The sequence below is a fragment of the Nycticebus coucang genome, chromosome 14 (genome assembly GCF_027406575.1).
Source record: "Nycticebus coucang isolate mNycCou1 chromosome 14, mNycCou1.pri, whole genome shotgun sequence".
NCBI lineage: Eukaryota > Metazoa > Chordata > Mammalia > Primates > Lorisidae > Nycticebus > Nycticebus coucang.
In genome coordinates, this window is record NC_069793.1 from 62,304,671 (window position 1) to 62,315,841 (window position 11,171).

Here is an 11,171-nt window from a genome sequence, read left to right on the forward strand (position 1 = left end):
CTCACATACCGCCCTTAGGTAGAGTGCCGTGGCATCACACAGCTCACAGCAACCTCTAACTCTTGGGCTTATGCGATTCTCTTGCCTCAGCCTCCCGAGCAGCTGGGACTACAGGCGCCTGCCACAACGCCCGGCTATTTTTTTGTTGCAATTTGGCCGGGGCTGGGTTTGAACCCGCCACCCTCGGCATATGGGGCCGGCGCCCTACTTACTGAGCCACAGGGGCCGCCCTCACCAGTGGTGCATCTTACAAGAGTATATGTGAAACTTGGTAAATGTGGAATGTAAGTGTCTTGGCACAGTAACTGAGAGAATGCCAGGAAGGCTATGTTAACCAGTGTGATGAAAGTGTGTCAAACGGTCTGTGAAGCTAGTGAATGACGCCCCATGATCATATCAATGTACACAGCTATGATTTAATAAAAAATTAATAAATAAAAAAAATAAGTAAAAATGGAGGAAGTATACTACCAACCAAATTAGCAAAAACAAAACAAAACAAAGCTGAAATAACTAAAAACACTAACAACCTCAATAACAAAGAAGAGAAAAAAATGAATAAAAAATTTTAAACACAAAACACCAATGTCACAGAGGGAGCAACAGTAATAAGAATATAATAGGAAAAAATTATATACAATTATATATTATATATATTACATTTATTATATTATATTATTATATGTGATATCGCATTATAATATATTTCCAGGACACCAGGTGGTGTTATGGTTTTAGGAGTTAAGAACATAGAAAACACATGCTGGTGACCACTTTCTAGTTTCTGAAGAGGATGAGTCCTGTCATCTTTAGTTGCCCTTGGTGAGTGCCTGGTCGTTTTCTCACCATTAGGTCCTGGCATGACTGGGGGGTTTTAAAGCTTTCCAGAATCCTTACAAATCATGTCTCACAGGGACCCCTGACAACTTTTCCTTGGGGGTGGGTGAGCCACTCAGCTCACCCCAAGAGTGGAAGTTTGAGCTCAGCAGGTAGGCCTGAGTCAGCAATCCTTTAGGCCCCTGCAGACAGTCCTACCCACATGACCTTCTCACAGTGGCAGCCCAGCTAGCAAGCATGACCTTCCCAAAATGGTGGCCCAGCCAACAGTCAAACTGATGGTAAATCCACTTCTCCCAATATTCAAACTTAACTACTGTACACTGTTAGAGTCTTCCCACTTGTCCAAACTTTTCACTCAATGTACAGTTTCCACTGAAATCCAAAAGGTGAAGAATGGCTCCCTTGCTTCCCTAGGTCTCTGTGTAGGGACCAGCTGGTACTGTCTGCTCCTAGGCAATTGCCTTCCTCTGAGTCCTCCAGTTCTCCAGACCTCCTACTGTCTCCTATAGTTCACCCCCAGAAAGATGACTCCAGGTAAGGTCCCCATGCCAGGTATGGTTGGGTTGTCTCTCTTTCACCTGCCTTTCTGGGAGAGGTCAGGATGGCGATGCTTCTACTCTGACATCTTGTTGTACCTCTTGACTTAAGTCTCAAATATCATGAACCATAAAGAAAAAAATAATTTGTATTTCATCAAGTTAAAGAAAAATTCTTTTCTTTGAGAAAGATGATTAAAAAAATGAAAACAAGGGCCATCGTGGTAGCACATGCGTATAAACCTGGCACTCTGGGAGGCCAAGGCAGGTGAAGCCAAGGCAGGTGAGCTCAGGATTTAAAGACCAGCCTGATAAATAGCTAGACCCATCTCTACTAAAAATAGAAAAACTGAGGCAAGAGGATTTTGAGCACAAGAGCTTGAGATTTCTGAGAGCTATCATGACAGCACTATACTTAGGGCACCAGAGTGAGACTCTGTCTGAAAAAAAAAAAGAAAAATGAAGTGGAGATCATTCTAAAATATTTCCTTTATTAGGCAAAATAAATTCAATTTGGCAGGCAATTAAAAACATAAGGTTATATTAGAATGGTTGAGATCCTAAATCTCAATTTAGGATCACCGATACTACCTAGTATTTTAAACTATCTGTATGGCGTTAAAGCAGATTCAAACAAATGATGTTCTCTTTGGCAAGTTTAACAAACATCTTGTATATTGAGACTTACTTCTTCAAGACAATGAAGGCTGTAACAAAGATCAGAGAGTCAAGAAGGTGAAGGATCATTCAGTTTGTGTGAGAGTCATGTGTCTTGGAAATTTTTGTGCCATGTATCATTGTCAACTACATGGGCTGTGGGATATTCTGAGCAATTTCTTCCTTTGGGCCCATCTACCTTCCTCTCTCAAAGCTCAAGACAACTGAAGCAATAACAATTATTATTCCTATAATGTAAGATGAAAACTTCATAAAGAAGGCCGCCTTTTCCCCTCCAGTAATACAATTGAAGAGAAATCGATATGTAGGTAGTCCTTACTTTGCACAGCACTATATTAATGTTTCACAGTTACAATATGCACATGTTTCAATGCAACCAGTGCTATGCTAATACAGGATTATTTTCAGGACACAGTGTTCACTCATTTCCATATACTTTATGGTCCTCCCTTCATTTCATTCAGCCTGCCTTGATTTTTTCTCTCATTTGTTCTTTCTACCTAATGTTTGTATATTGATATTTTCATTCCATTCTTCTTAATTTTTCTTTTGGACTCAAACATGAATAATATAATACTAATGAAAGGAAAAGGCCAGCTTATAGTTAATAAAGTAATAAAAGTAATGAGTTGCAACCACATGCAAGTATTAAAAAGTTAATGAGCATTTCTGTGTGTAGTACTGTACTAAGGAACAAATCAAATAGAAACCACAAAGACCCTCTATTTCAAGGATCTCATATCCTTGTGAGGACTCTGAAACATGGACACAAATAACCACAACTCAAAAACAGAAAAGTAGGTATAATGGGATATTTTCAACCACATGAGTATAGTAGCAGTAGAGATTTCATTTATCAAGTAGGATGGGACAAAGATTCATAGAAGTATTGTCATTAAGTACTTTTATAAGAAAAAAAACACCTTTAAGATTTCAAGCAACTAACATTGAATATAACAAGCAAGATAAGTTAAAACTTCTAATTAGGAATGTAAATCAGTAAATTTCAAGTATATTGAGGGCTTAGAGACATGGCAAATATAATTTGGCAAGTAGGTTGTGACATGTAGATTCAGAGATTTGAAAGTCAAACAGAGGCTCCAAATTTAGTTCTTTACTCCAAGCACTGACTTATTATTCAAAAATATTTCCTGTGTTTCTAACGTTTACTAAAATGTTTAAAAGCAAGTATTTCGATCAAAACTTAAGCTTTATCTTTTCAGTGATTTCTTTGCTAATGAAGAATGTGCTGTTTATTTTATTTTTATCAATTATATACAATTCCTAATAACATTTATAAAATTGTTTTCAGGATAATATAAAGCTACATACAATTAAGTGATTAGGTGATATTGTTTATGTTTGTTAGGTAAAATCCAAGTTGCAGGTAACCCCTTCATCCTCCAGTAGGTGAGAGTTTACTATACCTCTTTCCCTTCTCCCTCACCACCTTCTTCACTTAAATGTTTTTTTCTCATGTGGCCATGTAGGTGTTTATTTTTATTTTTTTCCATAATTCTTAAACAATGGCTATAAGTATATTTTGAGCATCTTGAATAATAGATTTTTCTTCAATAGGTAAGATTTAAGATTTAATTAACAAGTGATGTTAATTGATGAAGGTGAAGACAGCTATCTGGAGTTGTTCTAGGAAGTTATTTCAACAGACCAGAGAAGAACTAGAAACATAGCCTTTAGTGAAAATGGGGTAGAGAATAAGTGTTTATAAATAAATAAATAAATAAAATAGGGAAGCTTGTGTAAGTTAATGCAGGAGAAATAAAGACTATAACATATTTTGAGATATATTTTTTATAAAAGAGAGTGGTGCCGTTTATCAATATATAAGAAATGTAGTAAAGAATGCAGATTTTCAAGACAATAAAAGCAATAGTTTTAAAATATACCACCTATCTATAGAAAAACTAAGGGAATAAATGTGGCACATTGTCTCAAATCTACATAGTGTACCAGAAGTTACAAGGGACTTGATCTTCGGCCCTGTCTGAGATATAGCCTCAGTTCTACCACCAGCCAACTGGTGGCATCTCACCGCTTTGATTTGTCTATCCATGAACATGTGAGTAGAACTAGCTAGGATTTACATTTTCTTCCACATAATTTAATCTAAAATTTAATCATGGACCTGAAACTCAAAGAAAAATAAGAGCACACACCCAATTTCATCTGTATTTTTAAATTGTACATCAATTACTCTGTTAGTACTTTGGGGGGCCTAGGCAGGAGGATCACTTGAGGCCAAGAGTCAGAGACAAGCCTTAGCAAAAGTAATACCCTCTATCTACAAAAATATAGAAAACTTAGTTGGCATGCTAGTTTGCACCTATAATCTAGCTGCTTGGGAGACTCAGGAAGGAGGATCACCTGAGCCCTGGAGTTTGTGATTGCAATGAGTTATGATGACACCACTTCTAGCCTGGACAATAGAGTGAGACATTCAATCAATCAATCAATAAATTTAATAGCATGAAAAGAGAACAATTTTGGGCACAAAATCTCATAATTAGCTCTATCTAGTTGATAACAGTAGCAGTTTTTAATTTTCTGGACTTTAAACTAAAGCACATTTCAGTATCCAGATTATTTCTATTGTTAAAGTGAACTCTTATGAGGATTTGCGATAAGCTGCATCCTGGGTTAACCACTTTATGCAGTTTTAATAGTCACAAAATGTAATGTACATATTATAGTAATCTAACAAAATATTTACTGATATGTCCGCTACTTTGCACATTATAAAAGAGAAGAAAATGAAAGTTTCAATGAGGTCACACTAACTCAGACTAATGCATATGGTACTAGACCTCTGAAAGATCTTACAACATTGAAATTTCATGAAATAATATAACAATAACCATTCAAATAATGATAATGAAACAATTTCCAAATTCATTCAGGTTATCAGAAAGAAAATAGAGAATCACATTTCTTTCCTACTTTCCTTTCCTTTTTTTTTGAGAATCACGTTTCTTTCATACTTTCCTTTCCTTTTTTTTTTTTTTTTGGCCAGGGCTGGGCTTGAACCCACCACCTCCGGCATATGGGACCGGTGCCCTACCCGTTGAGCCACAGGCGCCGCCCTGTTTTTTTTTTTTTTTTTTTTTTTTTTGAGAATCACGTTTCAAAATGATTCACCTCAAAAATAATTCCAGTATCTGGAACAATCACTTCTGAAAATAGCCCATCAGATGTTTGTGCCAGACATTAGAGATATAAATACTTTCATGCTTTAAAGTGTGAGTAATTGTAATTAATTGTAAGGACTCTGGGATATCGTAAACAAGTTTTGCGTAACTTTAGTTTTAAGTAATCTTTTCTGAGATTCCATATAATCTCATGTGAAACAAAAACCACTTTCTCATGAGAATATTTTTGTAAACTCCCTTTGGTACACCTTCAATCTACAATTATCTGTTTTATTTCAATAAATAAGTTTAGACTAAGGGAGAATCCTCGATCAGAAGGTTCTGACATCTCCTAGGAATTCATTCACTCCCTGCCTATGCTAAGAAGTTTGAGATTGAAAAAAAAGAATATCTGTACTGCTGAATTCACTTGCCAATCCTTCCAGAGGGTACTGGACTCATGGTGAGGAGATGGGTATCATATGTAAAAATAACTGTGAATATATTTCTGTTAAAATAACATAAATGGGGTCTTGTTTGTAGGAGCTGCTTACCTAAAGTTTTCCTTACATTAAAGTTAAAACTCAGGAATGCTCAGGGTCCTTAGACAGGGAAGAGAAGGCAATGTTGGGAAAAGGTAAGAATACAAAAGCCTAATTGAGGATCCAAAAGTATTCCAAGAGTTAAGGCCTAAGTGATGGAGAAAAATAATATTTAAATTAGAGACCCAACTGTTGTTTGGAGCTCTGGAGGATGACATGCAATATTGTACACCTTAAAAGGATTTGTGTAGAAGTAGGAATTTAGTCATATGTAATTGGAACAGTTAAACACATTTTTGATCTCCAGGTATGAAATATCTTTCTGGCTAGGATGAGTAATCCACTATATAGATGAATAAGTCTGTAGAAGGTATATTCTAGAAGAAATATTCTCTGTGGGGTGATATATCTCTCTTCCTGTACTTTCAAGTTTAATGGCACTAACTCTTCAGTTCCAAATAAGGTCCAGTGAGAAGTATTACCTCCAAATCTTTTATATATCAAAATTTAAAATGGTTCCTGGATTACTGGTAAATTTTATGTTTTTGCTAGATATTAGCAAGCATAGTGTAAAGTAGTTAATTTCAAAATTACTGTGACTATGTGCCTTCTATGTCCAAACAGAGCTGGACTATCCCTTCTGAAATGTGTGAAAAATGCAATTCCAATCTTAATGTCACGTAAAGTAGAATTAGCTAGGGGAAATTCATGTACAAAGGTAATACTTGGAAGAATACATGAAGTCCTAAGTGGTAAGTGTCAAATATAACAACAACAAAAAAAGTGTACTGGTAGAAATTAAAAAGCCAGCAGAATTCTTGTGATATATAATGGTCATACGAAAATTTTTATAGAAATTTGGTACAAACTTGTTTTTAAGAAATGATTTAATTACTATCATTTCTAATGAGGCATGAACACATTTGAGAATACAAATGATCAAAAGGTACATACAAATTTTGATGTGGGAATGAGCAAGTCATATCTAGGGAATGAAGCAAACAATCACCCAAAATTAGACAGCGACTAAGAAAAATCAAACTAGTTAAAGCAAAAGACATTCTTTTTTTTTTTTTTTTTTTTTTTTGGCCAGGGCTGGGTTTGAACCCATCACCTCCGGCATATGGGACCGGCACCCTACTCCTTGAGCCACAGGCGCTACCCAAGCAAAAGACATTCTTCTCATTAAAATGTCCATGCACATATGAAGTAGGACAATTAAGTTCACAAACTCATCCTAGAAACACTGCTACATACCACGTTGCTGAATATCACTGCGGTCACCTTTGTGGTACTCCCTTGAGAAGCTATGCACTGCTGGCATCTACTGTACCCTTCAAAGTAATTTTGGAACTCTCTCTGGAATGGCCATCAGAGCTATCATCATATTATCTTTAATATCATCAGATGTTTTTCTTTACCACATATCTTTGGGTAAAGAAAAAACCATTTAGGGCCAAATCAGATGGGTTGGGTGCATTGTCATGATGCAAGAGCCAATTTTTATTCTTTCTCAAGCCAAGAATATCATTAACATTTTCTTCTTTCTCTATTGATGTTTACTTGGTCTGATATGCTTCTCACAGTCAGCTGGCAATTTTTTTTTTTTTTTTTTTTGTAGAGACCAGAGTCTCACTTTATGGCCCTCGGGTAGAGTGCCGTAGCCTCACACAGCTCACAGCAACCTCCAACTCCTAGGCTTAGGCGATTCTCCTGCCTCAGCCTCCCGAGTAGCTGGAACTACAGGCGCCCGCCACAACGCCCGGCTATTTTTTGGTTGCAGTTTGGCCGGGGCCGGGTTTGAACCCACCACCCTCGGCATATGGGGCCGGCGCCTTACTGACTGAGCCACAGGCGCCGCCCTCAGCTGGCAATTTTGATATACAATTTGACAAATTTTTGCAATGTTTTTGTAAGTTCTGTGGATAGTGGCAAGTTCTGAACTTAATTGCCAGAGCTCAGAGAACAAGAAATATTAATGTATTCATACATTCAAGTGTTCATACTTTGATGCTACTGTTGCCAATCCTGTTATTAAAAATGAAGCAGGATTAAGTATATATTTAAGTTGCACATTAGTTGCAGTTTTGTTGGTGGTAGTCTTGATACTGGTAGTGGTTGTAGCAGTTGTGTCCATGATAAAATCAGAAGAGAAGATGAATATAAAGAAGAGAGTGCAAACTAAAATATTCTAGAAGAGAGAGAGATGAAGAAAGGGAGTTGTGAGCCTGCAGTATATGTATACGTGTATATTTAAAAGAGGTGAAGTGCATGTTATGGGAAGTCAGACTTATGTTTTACGAGAAAGCTGTGTCAGAAAGTAGTGAGTGGAGTGACTGAATGAGGGTAGTGTTTGTGGTGAGGTTGGATGCCTCACCTTATTAGTTACTATGACTTTCTTCTTTATCTTTTTAACATGAGTGATTCTGATACTTCATATGTGCAGCCCCCTAAAAAAAAAATTGTGTAAACCTACTATGCCCTTCGAATTCCAAGTCCATAAGAAGTTGGCCTCTTTGTTAAGGGATGTGTCTGATGTGTGTGACTCTCCCTCCTTGAAAAGTACATCCTATAAAAATCTCTTTACTAGTCATACCATGAAAGAATGTAGTAGGATATAATAGACATTCAGAATGTTTGAATGGAAGACTGAAAAAGCATAGGTCTACACAGCAGTGGATGGAAATATATAAACTGTGATACATCTAGGATTTACATGTCAAAGATATATTAACACCTCTACAAGTATTATTTTGTGTTTTTTAAAATATTACATAGTTTTAAAATGGCACTGAAGTTCTAGTTTTGGCTAAGAGCAAAAAACATAATAATTCCTTGTCTCAATTCTCCCTGTCGATAGCTCTCTTTATGAGAGCTGATCCTTCGTTAAGTTGCGTTCAAATTTTCTTCTGGCACTTTTTACTTTTGGCCATACTATTAAATAATATCATTCTTCGTAAGACATTTTGTTTAGATTTCAGACTCTTCTAGATAAAATTTACCTCTCTTATATTACCATTCTTCCTATCCTACCCCTCTTATATATGTGTAGCTAAAATCAGAATTTTCTATTTCTGCATGAAAAATTGCAATTTTAAACACAACACTAAATGGAAATGTATTTAACTAACTATTGATGATATATCTTTTGATATTCCTTGTAGGATAAAAACATGTGCTAACATTGATGCTTCCAATTTTGCTATTTTCATGATATCTATTAAGGTATGTATTATTTCCAAACATAATGTGTGTGTATGTGTATAGAGAGAAACATTTCAAATTTCTTCAAAAAATAATTATGCATTTAAATGGAAAACATTATACAACCTGTAAATTCATAGTAAAAATGAATGGTGTCACATGTGTTGTGGAAAAATGACTTGAGTTTTGTTGGTTATGGAAATATCTTGTGCTGTATTTCTGCAGGTATAAATACCAGGAAAAATGCCAAAGTTTCCAGATGTCTGAAAATTTATAGTTGTGACGTAGATGTGGGAGAAATTACAGCAACTTTTTTCAGAGTTTTGGCAATGATTATTGAAAATAAAAGTATGTTAGAACATAAATAAAATTATCATGAAAGAGAAAGAGTTCTTGTCCAGGTGCAGGAGTTACATCTGTGATCCTAGCTCTTTGGATAGCTAAGGCAGGAGAATCCCTTGAGCCTATGAGTTTGAGATCAGGCCAGGCAATATAGGAAGACCTTTTCCTATTAAAAAAAAAAAAAGAGAGAGAGAGAGAGAAAAGAAATTAGTTGGGGTTAACACCCTAGTCCCAAGTACAGGAGAAGCTGAGGCAGGAGTATTGCTTGACTCCAGGAGTTCAAGGCTTCATTGAACTATGATTGGGCCTCTGCACTTAAGCCTGTGCAGGAGAATGAGACCCTGTATTATTAAAAAAAAAAAAAGTGTTCTGAGAATGAAATTTCCATATAGGTGTAAGTGAGACAATTATACCCTTAACTTTTATTTTCACTTGATCAATGATTGAATATTTGAAGCCAGACTAATTCTACTAGCTCTTACATTTTAATAGCAGTCATCTAGTGCTCTGTTCCAGATAGTTACTCAAATAAGTTTGGAACTCTTCTAGTATCATCCTTCATATAAATTGGTTAAGGAATTGCTGCCCTAGAGGAGTTAGATGAATTATCTCTTTTTATTTTAACATTTGTAATTTTTTTTTCTTTTTTTTGTTTGTTTGTTTTTCTGTAAGATCATTGAAAAGTTGCTCTGGGCTGGATTTCAAGAAATATCCTGATGGAGCTTGTAAACGGTAGCTGGTCTCAGCCCCCCACTCTCCTTCTCACAGGCATCCCTGGACTGGAGGCTGTCCAGATATGGATCTCTATCCCACTGTGTGTCATGTACCTCGTTGCCTTATTAGGAAACTGCACCATCCTCTTCGTTATTAAAACCAACCCCAGCCTACATGAACCTCAGTACATCTTCCTGTCTATGCTGGCAGCTACAGATTTGGGTCTGTCTGTATCCACTCTACCGACAGTACTCAACGTCTTCCTCCTAAATCACAGGGAGATCGAGTTCCACTCTTGTCTGACACAGATGTTCTTCATCCACACCTTCTCATGCATGGAGTCAGCCATCCTGCTGGCCATGGCCTTTGACAGGTTTGTAGCTATTCGCAACCCACTGCACTATACTGTCATCTTAACTACCTCTCGGATTATTCGAATGGGGTTTGCAGCTGTGGTTAGGGGTGTGACATTGATGGTACCATTGCCAATCCTGCTCAAGCGACTGCCCTTCTGCAAAGATGTCATCCTATCCCACTGTTACTGCTACCACCCTGATGTGATGAAGCTGGCCTGTGGCCATGTCAGAGTCAACATGATTTATGGGTTGTCCCTTGTCATTGGCTCCTTTGGAATTGACTCAATGTTCATCATCATTTCATACATCTTGATCTTGAAAACAGTTCTAGGTATTGCCTCAAAAGGTGGTCAGCTAAAGGCCCTTAATACCTGTGTTTCCCACATCTTCACTGTCTTCATCTTTTATGTGCCTCTCATTGTGCTGACTCTAATTCACAGGTTTGGTAAATTTTCATCTCCTCTTCTCCATGTCACCATGGCCAATCTCTTCCTCTTCTTGACTCCTGTCCTTAATCCCTTGGTTTATAGCCTCAAAACCAAACAGATAAGATCAGCAATGCATAAAGTAATCAAAAGCAGGGGACACTTGCTCAACTAGTCAAGTATGACCTTAATGAATAAGATAATGTGACTCTCTCTTCTCCTTTTCTCTGTCTGTTTCTCTCTGAGGAATATGTCATCAAAGGTACGGCTTTGTGAGAATCAAGATATTTTCTTTTTGTCTGACAATAAGCTCATGGTATTGTTTTGGTGCAATTCATTATTCACAGTGCAACATAATGGATCTTTCTGAAATATTTTCCTCTCTCTT

General features: G+C 36.8%; 1 protein-coding gene across 1 annotated transcript; it reads left to right on the forward strand.

The window, feature by feature from the left end:
* Nucleotides 1-10,004: 10,004 nt before the first annotated feature.
* LOC128564474 (olfactory receptor 51G2-like) lies at nt 10,005-10,958 on the forward strand. The gene has a single exon (XM_053559939.1). The coding sequence runs from the start codon at nt 10,005-10,007 to the stop codon at nt 10,956-10,958; it is 954 nt and encodes a 317-aa protein (XP_053415914.1).
* The last annotated feature ends 213 nt before the right edge of the window (nt 10,959-11,171 follow it).

Coding starts and splice junctions, on each gene's coding strand:
- LOC128564474 (XM_053559939.1), top strand. CDS start 10,005: ATGGAGCTTGTAAACGGTAGCTGGTCTCAGCCCCCCACTCTCCTTCTC.